At 37.2% G+C, this 26,752-nt stretch overlaps 1 protein-coding gene and 1 long non-coding RNA gene across 11 annotated transcripts in view; one reads left to right on the forward strand and one right to left on the reverse strand.

Annotated features, from left to right (window-relative positions):
• Positions 1–26,752, reverse strand: part of LOC115209078 (adenosylhomocysteinase-like 1) — a 469,217-nt gene that overhangs the window by 179,254 nt on the left and 263,211 nt on the right. Inside the window, exon 2 of one of the 8 annotated variants that reach the window (XM_036501503.1) lies at positions 24,425–24,567. The exons of the other annotated variants lie outside the window; for them this stretch is intronic. Within the exon in view, the coding sequence (XP_036357396.1) occupies positions 24,425–24,452 (28 nt within the window). The 5' untranslated portion in view covers positions 24,453–24,567. The remainder of the gene's footprint in view (positions 1–24,424; positions 24,568–26,752) is intronic. 8 annotated transcript variants of the gene reach the window in all.
• Positions 1–26,752, forward strand: part of LOC115209079 — a 308,087-nt gene that overhangs the window by 3,022 nt on the left and 278,313 nt on the right. The gene's annotated exons all lie outside the window — the stretch shown is intronic.

The raw sequence follows: 26,752 nt of genomic DNA on the forward strand, positions 1-26,752 counted from the left end.
TGGAGCACCGCCTTTAGTCGAGCAAATCGACCCCAGGACTTATTCTTTGGAAGCCTAGTACTTATTCTATCGGTCTCCTTTTACCGAACCGCTAAGTTACGGGGACGTAAACACACCAGCATCGGTTGTCAAGCGATGCTGGTGGGGGGGGGGACTAACACAGACACACAAACATATACACACACACATATATATATACGACGGGCTTCTTTCAGTTTCCGTCTACCAAATCCACTCACAAGGCTTTGGTCGGTCCGAGGCTATAGTAGAAGACACCTGCGCCTGTGTGTGTGTGTGTATATATATATAGTGTAACAATAAATGACGGTAATACTTATATACTATGCAGTACGTATATAAAAAGCAGTACCGTGTTTACAATGATGGAATGTCTACATGGTTGCAGGGGCTGCTAGAAATGATAGCTAAATCTCCCTGAAACCAAAGGCAGTCTTCTTAAGCAGGGTACTAAACCGAGTGTGTTTAGAAATGGAATACTTTGCGTTACAAGTTTGCTTGATTAAAGTTCAGACTGTGTGCCTATATAATGTATAACGAATACGCACACACACTGTTTATGATTAAAGGCAAAAAACAAAACATCTAATCTGTAAGGAAAGTTTGCTAAACTTGAGAAGATGTATGTATGTATGTGTGTGTATGTATTTATCTATCTATCTATCTATCTAATACCGCATACATGTACATGTTTAACGCATTAACAATTTCAGCTATGCTGTACTTATTGACAGCAACAAGGCAAGCTTGATGCATATGCGTACATGGTGTTCCCATATTTTTATATATACATATACACATGTAAAAATATACTTATATATTTTTTACGTAAATATACTTGAGAATGTCTCTGAAGTTCAGCCATGACGAGTATCTTTCTTGACGAACAGAGACACTATTTATAAACATATGCGTCAATAACGATTTGGAAAACGAAAGGAGAAAAAAAAACAACAAAATATATGCATGGTTGCGCGTACACATGTAAACCGTCATCCCAGGGGACAACAAACAAGCATTATAGCATTAAGCATCTCAAGAAGTATCTAAAATTTGGGCCCTTAATGAGTTACTTCCCATTAGGAAATCTGTCCCCCCCCCAGAAAATTTGGACAAACAATTAACAACGAAGGGGAGAAAATAATGATCTCGATAAACCCCTTTTGAGGATAGACGGCCGTGTTGCTTCAATCAATTTTCCTTAAGAGAAACTTTGCAACAATTTAGTAAAATTGTCTGTCTGTCTATCTATCAATCTATGTATATATGTATCTATCTTACTTGTGCGGCTATAATATCGTTGTTGACCAACTAGGATCTCTATCATTCGTATTGTATTATAGATATGTCAGTAGGTACAATTTAAAAGTAACGTGGGTCCTGAACTGGATAATAACGTCCGCTTGGGAGCATTGTGACTTCACAGGGATTAATTCTTTTACAAGGAAATGATTTTTCTTAGAATGTCTTTAATAATTCCCATTAAAGCATAGCGTAACAGACACTAGTTAACATGAATATTTAAAAATAGGCACATGCTGGTAAGGACAATATAAGAAAATATGGATAAGAAGCCACTGCATAAAATTAGCTGCTGTTTGATTAAAACAACTTTGTACACAACATTGTAACGGTGATGTAGGTGGGGCATTTGTACAACACCAGTTAGAGGGAGAAGTACTGAGAAAAAAAAAAAAAAAAGGGTTGGGGTAGATTACTCAGCTTCAGTACGAAGTCTCAAATGAGTTGATATTAACCCTTTTGTTACGGTTTTTCAGCTGAAAGACAGTGACATAAGGCGGCGAGCTGGCAGAAACGTTAGCACACCGGGTGAAATGCCTAGCGGTATTTCGTCTGCCGTTACGTTCTGAGTTCAAATTCTGCCGAGGTCGACTTTGCCTTTCATCCTTTCGGGGTCGATAAATTAAGTACCAGTTACGCACTGGGGTCGATATAATCGACTTAATCTGTTTGACTGTCCTTGTTTGTCCTCTCTGTGTTTAGCCCCTTGTGGGTAATAAAGAAATAGGTATTTCGTCTGCCGTTACGTTCTGAGTTCAAATTCTGCCAAGGTCGACTTTGCCGTTCATCTTTTCGGGGTCGATTAAATAAGTACCAGTTACGCACTGGTTCGATATAATCGACTTAATCTGTTTGTCTGTCCTTGCTTGTCCTCTCTGTGTTTAGCCCCTTGTGGGTAGTAAAGAAATAGAAATACAGTGCCATAGTAAAATCATTTTGTCGTGATTCATCTAGAACAATGGTTCTCAACCAGTGTCCATATAAGATTTTAAAAATTTAACTGCAATAAATTGGTTATGCCCCTACAATACACAGAACAATTTAACAATTTTCTTATAAAAAACCTAGAAATATCATCATCATCATCGTTTAACGTCCGTTCTCCATGCTAGCATGGGTTGGACGGTTCAACCGGACATCTGGCAAAGTTTCTACAGCTGGATGCCCTTCCTAACGCCAACCAATCCGAGAGTGTAGTGGTTGGCGTTAGGAAGGGCATCCAGCTGTAGAAACTTTGCCAGATAAGACCGGAGCCTGGTGCAGCCTTCTGGCTTCCCAGATATATAATAAAATATAAAATCAAAAATGTGTAACAGATTTTTTTTTTAGAACATGTGAAATGTAACCCCAGAACAATTACCAATATTGGTGTTGTGAGGATCCATCCAAGTTAGATAGGAATCAAAAGGTAACACATGATTGAAACACAGGATTCTCATTCACAAAACTTCAAAGCATGAAGTTTGTGTCATAGAACCAGGGGCAGTGTCAAGTTGTTAATCTCTATATATATAAAGCTGAAGTTGTCTGTGTATGGCAGGTTTGGTAGCCTTCAACTAACACTATCTCCTCCGAGACCTTGCGGCGCAAGTTGACCAAAATTGAGAGTATGATAGAAGAAGGCTTGCTCTTCCTTCCATAGAAGAAACAATTCAAATCAGACCATGTTAACACCCAAAATTATTTACATCAAAAAGGTGCTTTTTTTTCTACGAAAATCCCCATTTTTAACGATTTTTTGACTACTGTGTCACCATTTCTCGGTGTATTTCAACCAGAAAAATGTTCACTTAAAGAGAATAACAAGCTACATAATGCAAAATTTTTACTTTTCAAAAATTCCAATTCTAAAGGGTCGAAACAAACCTGAGCAACGCCAGGCGATACTGCTAGTGTTTCATAAAACAGATGACTGACTGAATGTCAGTCTTCTGTTCAGCTATCTTATCACCATGTTTTGCAACCTCATTTTACATTATTCCAGTTCACACAGTTAACCCTGCAGCATAACTTCATCATTACTATTCTGGTGAGAAACAGCCGTAAGAGTACATCTCACTCCATTTCTTCAATAACCACACGCCACCTTGCTCTCAAGAATCAGCAGGAAATTGCTTTCTGAATTCTTCATTAGTCGTTTTTGATACCAGCCCAACTGATACCACTCAAAGTTTTATGATACCAATTTCATTTCAACACCAGTGGTTAGTCACAAACTTTACAGAACTGCCATATATGCACCATTGGTAGCATATTTTTGCAATTTGGGAAATTATTCTATTCTTTATCTTTCATATGGTTTCAAGGATATTTAAATAACATGAGTGCCAAATATGATATTTTACATTAATGAAGTTTGTGTCATAAAACCAGAGGCAGTCTTGAGTCAGCTGGAATCTAAAGTTTAATTATGAAATATTGTAAAAGTACAAAAAAAAAAATTACACTTCCTTGTAATTAAAGCATATGCTGTGTGACCAGAAATACATATTATCACTATTAAGGTCTAGTAACAGACCATGGCAGTTAATGTGTTACAGTAATCTAAATCAAAAATTTCATGTTAATTTGTTCTAAATATTAGCTTCATGATGATATTAGCTTTGGTGTTGGAGAAGACTTTTATGGATTCCATGGACAGCGAGGCTCACCAATGGAGAAGTTCTTAACTAGATCAAGCCGAAACTTGCTGGAAGCTAGAATCACCAAGCATAGATTGGCATATTTTGGTCATATTATGCGGAGAAAATCCCTGGATAAGGACATCATGCTTGGAATGGTCAGTGGCAAGAGAGGAAGAGGTCGACCAAGAACCCGCTGGCTTGACACCATCAAGAGTGACACAGGAATGGCTGTAGCCAATCTGAAAGAAGCAACACAGGATAGAACTGGCTGGAGAACACTGATCCATTGAGTAACCGAGAGTCGACTTCAACAGAGCAGAGAGAAGAGAGAATGATAGTTGCTGTAAATTCTACATTATTTTTGAAAATTAATTGAAACAAGACAGTATTTCAACAGGAATATGGTACAAGATGGTTAATGATTTTGTTTCTAGCTGAGACCGTTCGACATTTTTCAACTGAGCCAAACATGGACCCTAATTGAAACTGAGTCTGTCTTACTAAAGGTTTCAAAAAACATGCCTAGGTCATTCTCAGGGGTCCTGGCTACACATATGTTGTTCAACAGATTGGGAGATTGCAACCTCTTGTGGAAACAAATTGGGAGTTGGTGATAAGAAGGGCACCCAGCCATAGAAAACCACCCCATACAAGAATGGAAAAGTGACCATTAATCAAATGATTATGATGATAATGATGGTCTCAGGCATGTTTGTACCAAAAGGGTTAAAGGATAGAAAGAAGTTTGAGGAAACTCTTTAGTAAGAGTCTTCTAGTATAGCCCCAGGCACACCAAAATCTTGTGAGTGGATTTGGTAGACAGAAATTGAAAGAAGTTTATCATGTATGTGTATATCAGTGTCATCACTATCCCACCACTTGATATCTAGTGTAGGTTTGTTTAGCTGAGCGGTTCACTAAAAGAAAGCAACAAAATAAGTACTAGACTTACAAAATAACCCAAGTAACAGGGTCAATTTGTTAGACTAAAATCCTTCAGGGCACAACCCCAGGATGGCTACAGTCCAATGACTGAAACAAGTTAAAGATAGAAGATATCTACAAAGAAATGGAATACTAACAGTGAAATATACTTTACGGTGCATGGAACAAAAAAATAAGTAACATATCAGACATTTATTTGCCCTCGTTGTAGGAAAATAACAGTCTTATCATTCAGCTACATTTGGATAACTTCCTACCACTGCACGGAATCACTGTTTGCCTTATTTTCTGCTGCTTTGGCATTATGAAGGAACGGCATTGCTCTGTAATGAGTAATAAGGAGAACTTATCATTGGAAATGAAATTCTATCCGTAAAATGCTTCAGCAAACTTGCTCCGATTACAAAGCCACTCCTGCTTAATCACAAAACAGATCAATATGTTACATGTGAAGAAAACAGAAGCAACACTACTGCATTATTAATTTTTCTCTTGAACAACGCCAGACAGATTCTGGAAAGGAATATATGATAATTTTTACTTGCTTCAAGTCAATTGACTGTGGCAACACTGGGGCACTGCCTTGAAGAAATCTCAGTCAAACAAAATGACCTTAGAGAAAAAAAAAAAAAAAAAACTTTATTCTAGCGTTCTCTTTCATTGAACCATTAAGTTACAGGGGACATAAACAAACCAACACAAGTTGTCAAGTAGAGGTGGAGGTTAAAAAGGCTGCAAGCTGGCAGAAACGTTAGCACGCTTGGTGAGATGCTTAGCAGTATTTCGTCTGTCTTTATGTTCTGAGTTCAAATTCCACCGAGGTCGACTTTGCCTTTCATCCTTTCGGGGTCGATAAATTAAGTACCAGTTATGCACTGGGGTCGATATAATCGACTTAATCCATTTGTCTGTCCTTGTTTGTCCTCTCTGTGTTTAGCTCCTTGTGGGTAGCAAAGAAATAGGTGGGGAACAAAAACAGAAGACACACACATAAAGAGAAAGAGATAAACAGATATACAATAGGCTTCTTTCAGTTTCCAGCCACCAAATCTAGACACACACACACACACAGAGGCTCATCTAAAAGAAATATCTATTCTAGTGCTATTGATTACTTTTATAATAAGATGTTGATTAGGTGTTTGTAGAGAAGTTAGCCATTGTCCATGCATCGATGGTTGTGTGTCTACATCAATAAAATATTTATTACTGGATTTGATACATAGAAAAGTCAGACTACATACAACCTCATATGAAATTCTATACGAAAGGCTTGAACCACTTCAGTTCCAATGCTGACACCACCCACTCTCCATGTTCTCAAAGAACCACAATTTCCGTCTCCACAATGGGCGAAGAAATACACTAATTAATATTGAATAATACTAAAACGGTGAGCTGGTAGAATCATTAGCATGCCAGGCAATATGCTTAGTTGCATTTTGTCCGTATTTACAGTCTGAGTTCAAATCCCACCAAGGTTGACTTTGTCTTCCATCCTTTCAGGGTTCCATAAAATAAGTACCAGTTGAGCACTGGGGTTGAGGCAATCAATTTACACCCACTACCCCCAAAATTGCTGGCCTTGTGCCAACATTTGCAACCAATATTGAATAACGCTATGACCATTTCCATGCTCTCAAAATATGATTAACACATAGGAAAGATTCCAAAGCTATTAGGTTGTCCCAAAAGTTCGTAAACACTTGCGAAAATTGAATTTTTACTCGCCAAGTACTAACAAAAACAACAAAAATTATTCCTCAAAATAAAGACCATTATTTTCCAAGACTTTCTACGAACTTTTGGGACAACCTTATATTTGGTAAAAAATAACTGAGAAATATGGAGTTACATTAATATCTCTCCTTATGATTCTTTAATGACACAAGGTACAATTAGGGTCAGCATCATCGTTTAACATCCGCTTTCTGTCAGTTACTATCTACCAAATCCACTCACAAGATTTTGGTTAGTCTGAGGATATAGTAGAAGACACTTGCCCAAGGTGCCATAGTGGGATTGAACCTGGAGCCATGCAGTTGGGAAGCAATTTGCTTACCACCAAGCCATGCCTGCATCTATATTAGCTGATAATATTTCAGTAACTAAGCTGAATATCGTAAATGTTTGCCATGTAATTTGTAAAGGCCGCATAAAAATCCATTAGAAGCTGGAACGTCAATATATGTAGCATCAATTGTTAACAGCTTGAGCAAATCAAAGAAACGTCCATTGAAGTCGGGCATTAAGACTGTAGGAGAGATAGAGGTTGTAGCTCCAGAGAAGTTTACCCATAACAGAAAAATATCCTCTTTTAAACAATATCACTTCAATATTCTCCACGGAAACTTCAAAGAATCAATAAGAGCCGCTCATATAAAAAGATTATACTTCGTAGGCTGTATTGAATGATCAAAAGAACAGATATTGAGAGGAAGGTTTTAAGGTCTATGAAAATAAACAGCAGATGGGAAATACTGTTAGAAAAGAAAAGAAAAAAACAATCCCAAAATCTTTCAATAAGTTGCAGTTCTAGAACATTCAAATACAGGTTTCCACACGCAAAGGCATCACTTATGATAGCTCTAGTCTTTAATCACCACATGTCTAGTCTTTAATCACCTCAGTTTTAGTCATTAATCACATGTGTAACTCGCTCAGAAAAGAACTAGTCATCAGTCATCACAGCTCTCTTCATCAATCATCATACCTCCAGACATTACTCACAACAGCTCTAGTCATCACTCGCCACTCACCTAGCAGACCTCACAGGTCTAGGCATCAATCGATAATTACTCCCCCAAACTTACGCAAATTCTAAGGAATTTTAATGGGACTAATTTATTCAGTTACTATCTAACTTACATTAATCATTAGTCAATTACTCATTTATGAAGCAAATTTAATCATTATTTAAAGATAATCCCAGGGGAAAATGTTCACACACACACACAAAATTTTGTTTTCAAAATGAAAATATTCATGCGATAGAAATTGCTTGCACATAATAAGTGCTTGACTAGGAAAAAAAGACAAAAATATATTTGTTTGCAAAAATAATCCCTGGATATTATTTGGAAACACATGTCCAAAAAATACTGTAATATTGTGTATTGCATTATTAGACAGCTCAGATAATCTGTCAGCTATGTGTGTGTGTGTTCACTGAACCAGAAAGAAGACAAGCCTGATATCTTCAAGAAATATCTCCATTTTACTTCCAATTTTCCATGCTGGCATGGGTGAGATGGAATTAACCGAGGAGTATTGTCTACAACTGGATGCTCCTCTTTCACCAACTCTCACTCATTTCCAACTAAGGTAATATTTCCCCATGACCAGACATGTTTTCATAGAAGGTCAGATGTGAAGGACACCGCATGCATGATGGCCACACTGGCATACAATTATTAAGCAATGTTCAGACGAGATACTAACACATACACAAAAGGGTTCAGTTAGCCTGGAGTTACAGTAAAAAACCCTTGTCAAAAGTGCCCAGCAGTAGAGACTGAACTCAGAACCATGTAAACTTCTTAACTACACGGCCATACTGCATCATGGGCAAGTGTCCTCTACAATAGCCTCAGGTTGCCAAAAGCCTTGTGAGTAGATTTGGTAGATGGACACTGAAAGAAGACCATTCTGTGTATCTGTGTATATATATATATATTATATATATATATATATATATATACACATACACACACACACAGTGTCATTGACACCTTTGGGTCTCAATGACACCATTATCTCTTATACATACACACACACACACAGTGTCATTGACACCTTTGGGTCTCAATGACACCATTATCTCTTATACACACACACACATATATATACACACACACACATATATATATATACACACACATATATATATATAGTTGTGTGTCCATCTGTCCATGTCATGACCTTGCATGATAGACACAGAAGCAGTGTCATTCATTTCCAGTTTTCTTCTCAAGCATGTCTAGCCATGGGGGGATATATTACCTTGCTTGGAACTGATGAAAGTTGGTGACAGGAAGAGCATCCGGCTGTAGAAAATCTGCGACCCATGGAAGCATGGGAAAGTGGACACTAAAATGATGATGATGATGATGATGAATGACTCACACACACACACACACAGTGTTTCCTGCATGAACTAGACAGTTTATGAGCAGATGCGATGACAAAGTTAATTACGAAACACAAAAGTTAACCCACATAATCTATTTAAACATTAATGATAACAATATGGTCAGTTCCCATCAGTGAAATGAATGATAAAACATTAAAGGAAGGTCAAACGGTAGCAATGAACGCTGTCAAATGTCAGCTTGTTATTTCATTAAAAACATATTAAAAGGAAAGGGTCAGATTTTTACTTGCTTTTGTTTATAATATATATATACACACACACATGGTGGGGAGGTATGGTTGTGTGGTTAAGAAGATTGCTTTGCAATCATACGGCGTCCGGTTCAGTCCCACTGCATGGCACCTTCGACGAGTGTCTTCTGCTATAACCCTGGGCCAACCAATGCTATCATCATCATCATCATTGTTTAACATCCTGGACTGGGTTGGACAGTTTGATTGAGGTCTGGAGAGCCAGTGGCTGCACCATGCTCTAATCTGATCTGGCAATGTTTCTACAGCTGGATGCCCTTCCTAAAACCAAGAACTCTGAGAGTGTATTATGTGCCACTGGTACAGGATCCAGTCAGGTGGGCCTGACATTGATCATGTTTGGATAGTGGTTCAAGGTTCAGTCCCGCTGCGTGGCACCTTGGACAAGTGTCTTCTATAGCCTCAAAGCCTTGTAAGTGGATTTGGTAGACAGAAATTGAAAGCAACCCATCATATATATGTGTGTGTGTGCGTGTGTGTATCACTGACTACTGCTTGACAACTGGTGTTGGTGTGGTTATGTCCCTGTAACTTAGCAGGTCAGCTAAAGAGATTGATAAAATAAGGATCAGCTTTAAAAGAAAGTACTGGGGTTGATCCATTAAACTAAAAAATTCAAGGTGGTGCCCCAGCATAGCCATAGTCTACTGACAGAAACAAAGCAAAAATTTTTAAAAAATACAAATTTAATCATGCGGAACTGCTTTGCATGGACCCCATCCACTAAATTCCACTCACAAAGTGCTAACCAAACCAAGGCTACAGCAGAAGACAAAGCCAAGGGCCTAAGGTGCCACATAGAATTGAACCTCGAACCACGTGATTGTGAAGCCAAACTCGTTAACCAGACAACTATGTCATCAAAGGAGGAAATTTCCAACAGTACCGTCATGACTCGACAACTTTAATTAGTGTGATACTAACTAGCTTAACGAAGATACAGCAAATAAAACAGGTTGATAATTACTACCGTCTGCATGTTTTGATGTTGGGGTGGGGGCATCGGGTAGTGAGCTGCACGTTTTCAGTAATTAATAGGAAACGGCAATGAAATAATATATTGAATGTAGATTAAGTGCCCTAAGTTTTTACATCATCATCATAATCCTAATTAATGTCTTGATTTTGGTGTACAGGTTAGGCAGCTTTGTCCAGCCACATGTCTCGGATTAAGCTATCAAGTAGTTACAATCCGTCGAAGAAAGCAGGTGATAGCTTGTGTAACTGGAGAGAAGACTTAGACGGGTGTTCATGTCTATTATTGACTGGAGTTAAATCTATGTGTGTGAGAGTATAATAATAATGATAATAATAATAATAATAATAATAATAATAATGATTTTAAGTTTTGACACAAGGCCAGGAACATTGGAGAAGGCGGCGGGCCGGCAGAAACGTTAGCATGCTGAGCGAAATGCTTACCGATATTTCGTCTGCTGCTGCGTTCTGAGTTCAAATTCTACTGAGGTTGACTTTGCCTTTCATCCTTTCGGGGTCAATCAAATAAGTACCAGTTAGGCACTGGGGGCGATGTAATTAACTTAATCTGTTTGTTTGTCCTTGTTTGTCCCCTCTGTGTGTAGCCCCTTGTGGGCAGTGAAGAAATAAGGAACATTGGAGGAGAGGGATAGTTGATTACCTCAACCCAAGTACTCAACCAATATCTATTTTATCAACCTTGGAAAAAATGAAAGGTAAGGTCACCACAGCTAGGATTTGAACTCAGAACATGAAGACCGATGAAATGCTACAGAGTATTTTAACCAGCATGCTAATGATTCAGCCAGCTCGCCACCTAATAATAATAATAATAGCGTTTATCATCATCATCATCTTTAATCTTACTCCTGTTTTAAATAAAACCCAGAAATATATTTCAAACCAATAAAAATTTTTTTAAGCTCATATGATGGCAGCGATGGGAGAGAGGGAGGGAGGGAGAGAGAGAGAGAGAAGCATTGAAATAGATTAAGTGTCATAAAAGTAATTTTGTTGTCAGTTAATTAGCTTGAGTATGAAATCATTATATTTGCAATAACAAGAGTGACAAAGAGAAACGTCAGGGGGTGGGTAGTATCAGGAGCTAATGAGATCAATGAATGGATGGTTGCAGTAAGAGGCAGACACACAGACAGACAAGGTAAATCCAGTGCAACGTGGAAGTGAGTTCAAACCGGTTGAGGTTTGTAGCAAAGATGTAGAAAGATATTTAGAAAAATAAGGGGCTATTTTAAGGGCTGAGTTGAGAATGTTGAGTATATGATCTATCACAGAACAGAATGGCAATAGTTGTGATATTGGAACTGAATGCACAGGGATACAGAGAATGGAAAATGTGCATGTGTATATGCACATAAACAGGAGCCTTCTTTCAATTTTCATTCATCAAACAACCCATCCAGTGGGACTGAACTCAAAACCACTATTATATATATATATATATATATCATCATCGTTTAACGTCCATTTTCCATGCTAGCATGGGTTGGACGGTTTGACTGGGGTCTGGGAAGCCAGGAGGCTGCACCAGGCTCCAGTCTGATCTGGTAGTGTTTCTACAGCTGGATGCCCTTCCTAATGCCAACCAATCTATGAGTGTAGTGGTTGCCTTTTATGTGCCACTGGCACAGGGGCCAGAGGAGGCCGGCATTGGCCACATTTGGATGATGCTTTTTACGTGGCACATGTATATTTTACTGGGGAAGGCCAGTTTATGGGATTACCCTGGGTTTCCGGTCCATAAAGAGTTAACTTTATGGCATATTACCAGGCCCCAAAACCTGTTGGCCTAAGACCTCTTCAATAAATAAATATATATATATACATACCTCTATGAACATATATGTGTGTGTGAGTAAGAGAAAGAGAGAGATGAGGTAAACAGTAATAAGTAGTGCTTTGTCTTAGACAAAAAGTAGAGCATCCAATATCATTAAGAAGTGAATTTGAGAGGATTATCAAATTTCAAGTCGTTAATCTAAATATTTTTAAATAGCTGTAGCAAAAAAAAAAAAGTAACAACAAACAACAACTGGTACCCCATCAGTTACAATGACAAGGGTTCCAATTGATCCAATCAATGAACAGTCTGCTCGTGAAATTAAAGAGCAAATAAATGGCTGAGTACTCCACAGACATGCATGCCCTTGACCTAGTTCTTACAAAGATGCAGAGTGACAGAATTTGACAAGGCTGGCCCCTCTGAATAACAGTTTCAGCTCACTTTTGCCAGTTGAATAGACTGAAGCAAAGTGAAATAAAGTGTCTTGCTCAAGGACACAAAGTGCTGCTAGGAATCAAACTCTCAATCTTACAAATTGTGAGCCAACTACCCTAACCACTTACAGCAATAATGACAACGCATCAGTACTTGGTTGATTCTCAGACAAAATCTGGTCAATTAAATCATGTAAAAATGGCTGAAACTTCAAAAATTTTTGTTCATCGTCATCAACATCATTTAATGTCGGCTTTCCATGCTGGACAGTTTGATTGAGGACTGGCAAGCCAGGAGGCTGCACTAGGCTCCAGTCTGATCTGGCAAGGTTTCTACTGCTGGATGCTCTTCCTAACGCCAACCACTCAGAGTATATTGGGAACTTTTTATGTGCACTTAGCATGAGGGCCAGTTAGGCAGTACTGGCATCGACCACGCTTGAATGGTGCTTTTTATGTACCACTGGCATGGGAGCCAGTCTGGCGGTGCTGGGATCAGCCATGCTCAAATGCTGCTTTTTACATATCATCGGCACAGGTGCCAGTCAGACGGCACCAAAAAATGTAGAAATTGCTGAAGCTTCAAAAGTCTTTGTTATCAGTACTTTTAATAAATTATCTTGAAATGTAGGTGAGTCCTGTATGCTCTATTGCGTGACAAGGGAATTTGAAGTGTACAATGGCTGTTATAGCTGAGAGATAAGAGAAGAGAGAGGGAATCTCAAAATGCATGCTTGTTTGTATAACTAACTACAAACACTTTGATAGCAAAGCTTTGGAGAAACAATGTAATGCTTACATTGAAATGTTTATTAAGACTGGCCAGGCAATACGAACCAGTTGACATGTAAACAATACCTTTTAAGAAGAGTTAACATATAATTAATAATGAGCACAGATGATCTATTTTCTGCTTATTCTCTCTCGAGACAACAAAGAGTTTGGTGTAAAAGCAGATTGTAATTCTCAAAGCACAGCTGCTTAAGAATGTCCCCTGCTTTTATGAATGGGCATCCACAGAGAATAGCAGACAAATGAAATAAAATGACATATAATAATGTAGAAAGGAACCAGTCTGCAAACAGACATAATACAAACAGGGAGAGAAAGGGGGAGAGAGAAGAGGAAGGAGTAAAAGTTCGCTAAGTGTCATCTGAAGTGCTAACATGCATTGCTTATACAATGAAGCCATTCATAAACTGTCTAATTAAATATTTTACATTATCAAATTCATTATTTAAAATTATTATTGCCAGATTTTCAAAGAATGTTGTTGTTTTATAATCTACATTACTGAAAGCAAATCAGATTACTTTGAGCAATCACCCATTCACCACAAATCTAGTCATCACCCATTCACCACAAATCTAACCATCACCCATTCACCACAAATCTAACCATCACCCATTCACCACAAATCTAGTCATCACCCATTCACCACAAATCTAGTCATCACCCATTCACCACAAATCTAACCATCACCCATTCACCACAAATCTAACCATCACCCATTCACCACAAATCTAGTCATCACCTATGCATCACAAATCTAGTCATCATCTATGCATCACAAATCTAGTCATCACCCATTCACCACAAATCTAGTCATCACCCATTCACCACAAATCTAACCATCAACCATTCACCACAAATCTAACCATCACCCATTCACTACAAATCTAACCATCACCTATGCATCACAAATCTAACCATCACCTATGCATCACAAATCTAGTCATCACCCATTCACCTCAAATCTAACCATCAACCATTCACCACAAATCTAACCATCACCCATTCACTACAAATCTAACCATCACCTATGCATCACAAATCTAACCATCACCTATGCATCACAAATCTAGTCATCACCTATTCACCACAAATCTAGTCATCACCCATTCACCTCAAATCTAACCATCAACCATTCACCACAAATCTAACCATCACCCATTCACTACAAATCTAACCATCACCTAAGCATCACAAATCTAACCATCACCCATTCACCACTTCACACAAATTACCCCCATCGCTCAACACATATCTCACCATCACTCATTCCCACAGATCTAGCACCAACTGTATTCTGCTTCTTTCAAACTTATATGATAGAAAAGTGTTTCGATGCAACTTAATTTATCCAGTTGCTGTCTTCAGCAGTTAGGCTAATCCTTAGTCAGTTACTCATTTTGGCAGTAAGATTAGTCATTATTCAAAGATATTCTTGAGAAAACACAAAACAAAAACCATAACTTTTTTCTTCAAAGTGAAAGTATTGATGGAATTAAAACTGCTTACACAGAAGTAAATGTTGAGGATATATATATATAAAAAAAAAAGGTTTTGAATAATGGAATTTGGACAAAACTAATAACAGTATGTGAATATGAGGTTACAAAAATTAAGGGCTGCTTATAAGACCTGATCCCACAATCAAACATGACATGCTCTACTGTTATACCAAAATATTATTATAATCAGCATCATGATTTAACATCCTTTCTCCATGCTGACATGAACTGACCAGACTTCAATTATCCATTTTGGTATGATTTCTATAGCCGGATCCCCTTCTTAATGCCAGCCACTTTAAAGAATTACTGGGAGCTATTTACATGGCACCATCACCAGTGATTCCTATGTAGTTTGTCTATTTAAAATGCTTTGTTCTGACCAGTTAGAATTTTGTGTTGTTTACATCTGAAGAATTTAGAAATTTCTAAATTTCGATGTAAAAAAAATATTTACCAAGATATTTCCTGGATGTTTCTCAGAAATACGTCAACAAATTATAGCATTAACTCATTGTAAGACACCTTTGTTGATCAATCAGCTTGCCCTTGTTGTACCTGAGAGAAAACGTGAGTTGAGGACAGGTAAACTTTTTTTTAGATCTGAACTATACCAATAGCTCAAGTTAAATCCAGCAATTAGGACTAATGACACCCTGGTTAATTACACAGAGGTCTGTCTGCTAGTGAGAGTTTAAATTTCCTTTGACTCATATTTCCAGCTTTGTGTTTTGAATAATATATTTGGCAAGAAGCGGAGATGAATTAGCTGAAATATTGGTAGTGATTTGAAAAGAATTCCTGATGATTTTTTCTTCAGAAATCCCACCTGAGAATAAGTTGTTTCTAATAATCAATGTATGTCAATTTAGTTTAGGCAATATGCTGGTAATATTTTCTGAAAGAACGTAGCACCTAGTCAAGTGAAGAGGATATCAGAGTGCATGTTGACAGGTTGACGGTTCAAATCTCATTCATGGTGGTCATGTCTCAAATGGCTGCAACTACCAAGGGATTTTAGAATCCTAGATGCAGGTGTGGCTGTGTGGTAAGAAGCTTGCTTCCCAACCATATTCTTCTGGGTTCAGTCCCACTGTTTGGAACTATAAACAAGTGTCTTCTACAATAGCCTCGGTCCGACCAAAGCCTTCTGAGTGGATTTGGTAGATGGAAACTGAAAGAAGCCTCTGTGTGTGTGTATATATATATGCATGTATGTATGTATAAATTTATGTGAGTGTCTGAGTTTGTCTGTGTCTCCCCCACCATCACTTGACAACCAATGTTGGTGTGTTTACATCCCCATAACTTAGCAGTTCGCCAAAAGAAACTGATAGAATAAGTACGTCCTGGGGTCAATTTGTTTGACTAACATCCTTCAAGACGGTGCACCAGCATGGCCACAGTCAAATGGTTGAAACAAGTTGACCTAGCTTAATAAAGACAAGGTTATTTTATTAAACTCTTCAGCAAAGTTAACTTAGTAAAACCTATATTAGTTTTAAAAATTTAATTGAAACAACTACAATGTATTTTAAACAGCAAAATGGGAATAAGAGTTACACTAGCTTAATAGAGACCCAAGTTATTTTATTAAACCTTTCATTACAAACTTGGCTGAAACCGGCTCTGGCTCTGTAATATGTCTTATTTTCATAAGTTTTTAATTAAAATCTTCCACCAAACCTTAGTCATAATTACTGTTCCTAACTCTAGCTGAATGATAACTAGGTTATTTTACTAAATTCTTTATTATATCTAAAATAATTGAGAGAAACACAGAGCATCTCAAAATAAATACAGTAACGAAAGGGTTAAACTCTATGACAAAGTTGTCTTACTAAATTCTACATTATTTTCAAAATTACTTAAAACAAATACAGTAATAAAAGTAATAAAAGGATTATCAGCAGAAATTCATACAGCTAATTAATATTATCAACAGGTGGTTTTGTACAATATTATACCTCAAAGAATGTATTATAATTTCAGAATGTATATAGTATTTGAGAGTAAATTCTTAGACATAATTGGTTACAGATACTCAATCCAATTTGCGATATAAATGTGAGCCTTTCATAATGTAATAAATTTAGTTAATTTGCTAATTAAAACTAAAATTGCTTCCGTTCGAAAAGGATTCTTTATATTTGTTTCAGTCATTTGACTGCAGCCATGCTGGAGCACCACCTTTAGTTGAACAAATCAACCCCATGTCTTATTCTTTGTAAGCCTGGTACTTATTCTATCGGTCTCTTTTTACTGAACTGCTAGGCTACAGGGACATAAACACACCAACATTGGTTGCCAAGCAAGGGGGGGGGGACAAACAGACACACACATATATGTGTGTGTATATATATATATATATATATACACACACACACACAACGGGCTTCTTTCAGTTTCCGTCTACCAAATCCACTCACAAGGCTTTGGCCGGCCCAAAGCTATAGAAGACATTTGCTGAAGGTGCCATGCAGTGGGACTGAACCTGGAACTATGAGGTTGGGAAGCAAGCTACTTACCACACACCCACTCATTGCCAGCAACATTATTATTAAGGTGGCTTTTCATCAATAAAAGAAGTACACTGGGGGGGGGGGTCAATGTACACAGCTTCCCCCTTCAGTTAAAATTGCTTTTACCTTGAGCCAAAATTTGAAATCATAATAATTATTATTATTAAGGCAGCGAGCCAGCAGAATCATTAGCACACTGGGCAGAACACTTAGTGGCATTTCATTCATCTTTATGCTCAGAGTACAAATTTTGCCGAGGTTGACTTTACCTTTCATCCTTTCAGGGTTGATAAAATAAGTACCAGTTATGCACTGGGGAAAGGCGATGTAATCGACTTAACCCTCCCTTGAAAATGGCGGCCTTATGTCAAAATTTGAAATCAATAAAATGGCGGCGAGCTGGCAGAATCGTTGGCACGTCAGGCAAAATGTTTGGCAGCATTGTGTTATGTCTGTCTTTACATTCCAAGTTCAAATTCAACTGAGGTCAACGTTGCCTTTCATGCTTTTGGGATCAATGAAATAAGTACCAGCCAAGCACTGGAGTCGATGAAATCAACTGTCCCTCTCACCCAAATTGCAGGCCTTGTGCCCATAGTAGAAAGGATTATTATTATTTTTTTTGCACTTCTAACGTTGAAGATGTACTATGGTGTCAGCTGTTCACTACCAGTGAACTAAGGTAACACCCCTTATTTTTCGAGCACCTTCCAGAGTATTCAGGCGGTTCCAAGCAGTGCTGTTTTCTGCAAGTGCTGCACTCTTATTGCAGACCATATTTGTTCCATGCACTTTTCAAGATCTTTACTCACTGTTACCAAGGCTCCGACAATTATTGGTACTACTACCACTTTTTCCATCGACGACAACTGCTTAATCTTCCATACTAACCTGTCATATCTCTCAACTTTTCTTTCTTCCTTATTGCATACCTAGTTGTCAGCTGGGCATGTTATATCTATGATCCAGCATAATTTGCTTTCTTTCTCAATGAAGATTATGTCTGGCTTCCTATTTTCTATCGCATGGTTGCACTGAATCATAAAATCTCACAGGATCTTTGCATTATCATTTTTTATGATGCCTTCGGGTTTGTGGTCATGCCAATTTTTTGCTCTGTCAAGTCCATGCTTGTTGCAACGTGTCCAATGGACAAGCTTTGCTATATTGTCGTGACGTCTCATATATTCTTTCTGGGCTAGTGGCATACATTGACTGGTAATATTCCATATGGTTTCACAATTTTGTCCACAGATTCTGCACTTATCACTTTCTGATGTGTTGTCTATTCTGTATTTTATGTAGTTTGTTCTTAATGCTTGTTCTTGGGCAGCACAGATTAGAGCCTCTGTTTCCAGTTTTAATCATCGACAGCCATCTTTTTTCTCTGTCTGTCTCATCTTCAACATCCCTATGAAATTGTCCATGTATTCTTTTCTTTACCCACCTATTTTCAGTTTCATTCATTTTCAATTGCTTGTTCAGTGCTTTATCTTTGCAATCTTTCATCCTACACAAGCCTGACCTTCTTACTTAGTGGTTCTGTGGCATTTTTTACATACCATGCTATGATGTTTTCTTCTGCTCTAATGCTGTGTTTGCATCCAATAAGTCCTCTTCCCCCTCTTTTTCTTGGTACATATTGTCTGTTTGTATCACTTTTTGGGTGGAATGTCCCATATCTATTTAGCGACTTCTGTGTTTTTCTGTCTAAGCTGTTTAGTTTGTCTACTGCCCATGCAATTACCCTGCTCCATATCTAAGGAGTGAAACCACCCACGTTTTGATAGCTTCAATTTTATTCTGTCTGTTTAATTTCAACTTAAGGATCAGTCTCAGTCTGTGCAAGTACTCTGTCTATTATTATTATTATTATTTGAAACATATATTAAATACAATGGCAAGTTCTTGTCAGCAAAATTACAGTTTAAAGAAAAGCATTCTTGAAATAGTTAGAATACATCTATAATTATTCTCATTCTAATTAACCTTTTGAGACTTCTAGAACTTTCTCTTTGAATAAAATATGTCTGTCAGATATTCACTGAATAGAGCCCAGAGAGAGAAAGAGAGGGGGTCAGAGGGAGGGAGAGACGACAGCTTGAACTTTGGGTGAAATTATCAACAGGAGAAATGAAGAATGGCTCTAAAAATACTTAACATAGTGATATTATGCTGTTTATTTTAGCGACTCCCTAATTAAGATATATCTCAAAAAAACGGCAAAGCAACAATTTTAACAGCAGATGAAAGCATTATTGAAATACTTGACTGACACAAAACTAAATACAAAATCCATCACACAAACACATATTTGTAATGGCTGAACTTCAACACAGCACCACAACCCGTTACCAAAGTATCATTAGCATCATGTGTATGTGGGAGGACATGATGATGATGGCTTCAACCAAATAAATGGATAGAAAGCACAACTGAAGCCAATTGATTGATTGATTGATTGATTGAGTAATAGGTCAATTTTTAGCCAAATATCAATTACATGCCAACAACATGCGTACGTGTATAGTGCCTGGTTTGCTTTTGTAACAGTCTCTTGATTAAAAGTTATAAATATATATACATACACGTGTGCGCGTATATATATATATATGCGTGTACATGTGTATGTATATATATGTGTGTGTGTGTGTATATATACATGTAAATCAGACTGGATCCCGGCACAGCTGGCCAGCCCAGTCAAACTTTCCAACCCATGTCAGCATGGACAACAGACGCTAAAAGTTTCCCACTAACAAATGTCTATATTAAAATATAAAAAAAAACAAAAACAAATGACTACATAAATTGTGTTGTCCGTAGAAATTTCCGGTGGAATCACTTCCACTTTATGCATGCACACGCAATCACATATACACATTTATAGATACACTACCATAGATATATAAACAGACAGACATATACTGACACAAACACAGAAGTACAAACATACACACATACTGCCACAGACTTACACATATATACACACACACGAACACCTTCTTCTCATTAATATCTACTTCCAACAGGAAACGAATTAAAATAAACCATAATCAACTTTAACACACACACTAAGAGTCAGGTGGACATTGGACAGTGTCTCATACAATGCGGAAGGATTATCAAAGGAGATAAGCTGACAGAAAGTAGACACTCAGCTAAAGATATTTATCAGTATCATCATCTGGTTGAGCTTGTTCGGACATTAACCCACACACACCATCCATTTCAGTCATGCCTAAGTTGAGGGAGGTCTTCAGGTCGGCATCTGGTGTCTCTGCGGGGTAGATCAATAAAAGTCATGTTTGGACAACCTCCTCGAGTATGGACATGCTTTGGCATCCATAGCCGTGGGTCACGAGTGAAATTGAGAAAATTTGGGGAAGAAATCAAAATGGCTTCAGAAAAAATAGATCAGCTGTCAGATAAATACATACAGTTCTTCATCCACTGAAAGGAGTAAAAGCCAGAATTCTTGAAGTAGTATTACTAATTGTTGATTATATATATTTGTGTGTGTCTGTGTTTAGCCCTAGGGCTAAACAACGGTGGTGTACCCCTCTACTGTCACGTTCGTGTTAGATTTAGAAATTTAGTATTTCTGATTTCTCAATTGTTTTCGACTATCCACCATCGTAAAACAGGAAAAAATACTACTGGCCTAGGGTGTCCCTGAAGAAACAACAGCAGCGAATACGATGCTCTATAACAACACAAAAGATATATTATATATATATATATATTATATATATATATTACATATTTGAATCACTTGACACAACCTTAAAGAGTTTTTAGTCAAAGAAACTAACCCCAGGACTTCCATATAATTTAAAATAAGGTGATTATAATAAAAATAAGCAACAAGTTTCAGTTTCTGTCCACTAAATCCACTCAGAAGACTCTGGTCAGATTGTGGCTATAGCAGAAGACACTTGCTCTAGGTGCCAATCAGTGGAACTGAACTCAGAACCACATGGTTAGGAAGCAAGTTTCTTACCACACAGCCACGCCTGATATATATAATCTTTTAGTCTCAAAGGACAGCAGAACATGTGACACTTTCTGTGGTCTCCAAGATCATTAAGCAGGTGGGAAGGATGGTGTCCTTGATTGGAAACTTTGTCAAAATTCTGTTAAACTAGGAAGAAACACAAATGCTACTCTTTGGCATTCAGGTAAGCTAAAACTATTTTGATTAAGACAATGTAATACACTATTTTAAAAACCAATCAGCTTACATTAACATGAAAAAAACCCCAAATATTCTACCTGCTTTATGTTCAAACTGGTCATATCCAGCCTCTCACACCTATCCTACAATATCATTCTAAAAATAATCACATCATAAAAATTTCAAAGCTATGAGATAATGCATGATTAATTCAAAACAATGTGAATAAGTATTACATTTGACAGAGTATTTGGAATGCTAAAGGGTTAAAGCAGGGGTCCCCAAACTTTTTAGACCATCGACCCCTTCATGGGAATCCTTGACCCCCACCCCAAGCATGTACAAGAAAATAAATAAATAATAATTAAGTAGATGTGCAGTTTCAGACATTTTATCAACCCCTTGAAAATAGTCCCATCAACCCCCAAGGGTCGATATCGACCATTTTGGAGACCCCTGGGTTAAAGTAACAATGATAATGATAGTGATGATACAGATTTCAATAGCCATTCAGATTTGTTCATTCATTTTATGTCAGTTTTTCCATGCTTGCATGGGTCAGATGAATACGGATGTACTTTTTTGATGCTATCTTTTATTGCAAATAACTTCCAAGGTGCAAAGTAGCCAAACAGTTTGTTGCCAGAAGAACTGACAGCAGCATAAGTTAATGCCGTACCAATGTTTTGTTTGCTTAACATATTTTGAGTATACATTAAATTCTAGAATATAGTATAAATCCTATCAGAGGAAATCACACACAGAGCCTTGAGTGGATACAGTAGATAGAAACTGAAAGAAATATGTCCTGCTCTTTCTTCTTTCCGATGAAGAGCCATGCTCGCAATGTCATTTCCACCCATTTTTCCATCTATACTTTTCACTGAACACTAATCTAATAAAATAACTGTGTACGTCCAATTGACTTTTGTTGTTTCCCCCATTTTGTAATTTTTTTACTTTTGATTTGCTTATGTATATATGTATACACCAGGGCTGTGGAGTCAAAACAAAAAACTATGACTCCGATTCCGACTCCTCTCTTTTACTCTTTTACTTGTTTCAGTCATTTGACTGCGACCATGCTGGAGCACCACCTTTAATCAAGCAAATCGGTTCCAGGACTTATTTTTTGTAAGCCTAGTACTTATTCTATGAGTCTATTTTGTTGAACAGCTAAGTTACGGGGACATAAACACTCCCCCATCGGTTGTCATGCGATGTTGGGGGACAAACACAGATACACACACACACACACACATACATATATATTGTTTATGTTTTCCAGTTTCAGCTCTTGAGCTGTGGCCATGCTGGGGCACTGCCATTTGCTGGGGCACCGCCATTTGACGGGCTTCTTTAAGTTTCTGTCTACCAAATCCACTCACAAGGCTTTGGTCAGCTCAAGGCTATTATAGAAGACACTTGCCCAAGGTATCACATAATGGGACTGAACCCGGAACCATGTGGTTCATAAGCAAGCTACTTACCACATAGCCACTCCTATATAATTAAGTGATTGTACTGACTGACTTCGACTCATGCTACCCCTTAATTGCTTCTGACTAACTCCACACCCCTGATATATACACACACACACACACAACATCTAACCATAGACAAATCCACCCTAACAAATTCCATTTAGCCCATGCAAATGTAGTAAAGCGGAGGTTAAAATAATAATGATGGCAATAGGCCAGCTGATTAGTTAACTGCATTGAACTATGTAATTCCATTCAAGCAATTAATTTACTTGACCATTTAACATTCCAATTACTTTGCCAAATGTAATGTTTATTTATTCATACTGATATGGATTAAGCATACATTATCCTGGAGTTTCAAGACACCGATGATAAGGTGGTGAGCTGGCAGAAACGTTAGCACGCCGGGCGAAATGCTTAGTGATATTTCATCTGCTGTTACGTTGTGAGTTCAAATTCCGCTGAGGTCGACTTTGCCTTTCATCCTCTCGGGGTCGATAAATTAAGTAGCAGTTACGCACTGGGGTCGATGTAATCGACTAAATACCTATGTCTGTCCTTGTTTGTCCCCTCTGTGTTTAGCCCCTTGTGGGTAATAAAGAAATAGATATGACTGCTTATTTTTAGAGTGATGCTGTTGGGCAGGCGAGATAGACTGAATCTGGCCAATTTGAATATAAAACAAGCAGAACATTTGGGCTGAATATGACTAGGGCTAAAACATTACTGTAAGATAAAGGGAAAAACTGACAAAATTCAGCAGGTTTTAAAAGAGAGCATAAAGTGAACAATGAATATTTAATAGTGAAATTAACCAAAACGCATGCAATATATATGATGACATCTGCAAATAAATACATTTAAAAGGGCAGCAAAATGGAAAAGATTAGCAGGAATTAGTCACAATAATCACTTGCTACAACTAATATTGAGAATGTAAGAAAGATTATTTGTTGAGGATGCAGTTAAAAACTAGGAAAACACCAGGAGTTGTTAAGAGACTATACATGCTGTCTCTGAAAGAATTAACAAGGACAAATTGAACGAAAAGCATAATCAATCATTAGTCCCTTAACCCTCTTGATACCGACCCACCTGTAAAAACTGCCCCTGGTCCTATCACATAAAAAGATTCTTGCTTTAAAGGATTCTAAATTAAAGCATTTTATGCTTTATTCCAAATACTAGCTTGAATAATGACTAAGTACTTCTACTAAAGTCTTGATTATTCTTTAAATTGTTCCAAAGGCAGTATATTTCAGCAGAAATATGGCAACAAAAGGGTTATGGAGAATTTCAGATGAAAGTATAAAACTGATTTTGTTATTCATTGATTAATTACTAATGATTGTCCAGTAGTTTGAAAGGGGACAAAAAAGGCAGATTAAAAAAAGAAAATAAAAAAAGGAAAAACACGATGGGTGAATAAACCTACTTGTGAGGGTTTGTTCATTTGTTTCCATAGCGGAATAAAAGGGGAGAATTCTGGTGTCCGGGCCTAGAGTAACTATTGATTTAAGACAGGACTTCAGCCAAAGTTTAGAGGGAAATATTATATTTTTCTCTTTTAGAGATCACCTATGCAAAGAAATTTGGGAGAGAAACAAGATATTTATTTATTACACATGAGAATTAACAACAGAGATGTTGTTCTTGTAAAATAAAACAAACTAGGAATACGGTTACAACAAATGGAGAAACCTGAGAATATTGGAATGAAGAAGTCAATACATAAATGGAAGAATGGCAAACATGACACACTTTCTAAAATGAAATTGTTGTAGAATTCGTATTATTGGGAAGGTGAAAATTAATCCGGAAAAAAAAAAAAAAAAAAAAAAAAAGGGTTGCTAGATGTAAGTCACATGACTAGCTATATAAAATAGTTAAAAGCTTATTTAGGAAAATAAATCTTATTCTATCTGATTTTGACAGTTTTCCCTTTATCTCATAAAACCAAAAATAATATGGATTGGTTTAGGTAAAGAAGAAACAAAAGGGGTGACATATCAGTTAATATTTGAGGATATACTGGATGGAATAGTTATCAGATATTACACTGACCTGTTAAAATACTGGGTTGAAAGTTAAGAAAAACAAGACAGGGAAATTTTACACAGTAGATCAAACAGTTAATATGTTTGGTTGGACAATTAACACACTGTAGTGAACACACTAGGGCAAGAAGTTAACACAAGGGATTAAACAGTTAACAGACATTAGATTGAACAGTCAAAGCATTTAATCAAACAGCAGTCTCATCAGAATGACATTGGAACAAAAATATAGAATGAAAATGCTTAGAAGTTTATAATTGATGAAAATATGGCAAACCTGATAGAGTTCTGTTTTAGCTGAGACTGGGAAAATAAATTTGTAAAATACTGTAGATTTAACTCTTTCACAGTTAACCCTTTCATTACCAATCCGGCTAAAACCAGCTCTGGCTCTTTAGTATAAATGTCTTGTTTTCATAACTTTTGAATTGAAATCTTCCACCAAATTTATGTTCCTAACACTAGCTTAACCCTTTCGTTACTGTATTTATTTTGAGATACTCTGTGTTTCTTTCAATTACTTTAACTATAACAAAGAATTTAGTAAAATATGTTAGTTATCATTCAGCTAGTGTTAGGAACATAAATTGTGACTAAGGTTTGGTGGAAGATATTAATTCAAAACTTATGGAAACAAGACATTTGTACTCAGAATCAGAGCCGGTTTCAGCCGGGTTGGTAACGAAAGGGTTAATGATAACTAAGTTATTTCGCTAAATTCTTTGTTATATTTAAACTAATTGAAAGAAACACAGAGCATCTCAAAATACATACAGTAATGAAAGGGTTAAACCAGCCATATCCAGCCCAAATATTCTACCTGTCTTATATTCAAACCAGCCAGGGCCAGCCAATCACACCTATCTTCCATTGTTATTTTACAATCAAGCAACAACTTCATCAAAATCTCAAAGCTGTGAGATAATGCATTTCTTTTTTTTTTTTCTCTTTTTAAAGTCCGTTTCTCATTCTGGCATGGGTTGGAAGACTTGACCAGAGCTGGCGAGCAAGGGAGCTCCACCAGGTTCCAGTCTGATTTGACATAGTTTCTACAACTGGATGCCTTTCCTAATGCCAAATGATTAATCAAAAATACTGTGATTAAATAAGGATTACATTTGATACAGTAATCTGAATGCTAAAAGGTTAAATATATGAGGAGTTTAAGCCTTCAGCATTTAAACTGTCCATATCTGGCCAAAATACTCTATCTGTACTATATTCAAACTGGCCAGATGTGGCCTCTCACACCAATCCTACAATTAACAGTAAATTAAGTTACTTCATCAAAATCTCAAAGCTACAAGATACCCTTTTACTTGTTTCAGTCATTTGATTGTGGCCATGCTGGAGCACTGCCTTTAGTTGAGCAAATCACCCCCAGGACTTATTCTTTGTAAGTCTAGTACTTATTCTATCTGTCTCTTTTGCCAAACCACTAAGTTACGGGGGCGTAAACACACCAGTATCGGTTGTTAAACAATGTTGCGAGGACAAACACAGACACACAAAAATATACACATACATATATGATGGGCTTCTTTCAGTTTCTGTCTACAAAATCCACTCACAAGGCTTTGGTCAGCCCAAGGCTATAGTAGAAGACACTTGCCCAAGGTATCACGCAATGGGACTGAACCCGGAACCATGTGGTTCATAAGCAAGCTACTTACCACACAACCACTCCTATGCCAAGATAATGCATG

This window comes from Octopus sinensis, linkage group LG3, assembly GCF_006345805.1.
Source record: "Octopus sinensis linkage group LG3, ASM634580v1, whole genome shotgun sequence".
Lineage (NCBI taxonomy): Eukaryota > Metazoa > Mollusca > Cephalopoda > Octopoda > Octopodidae > Octopus > Octopus sinensis.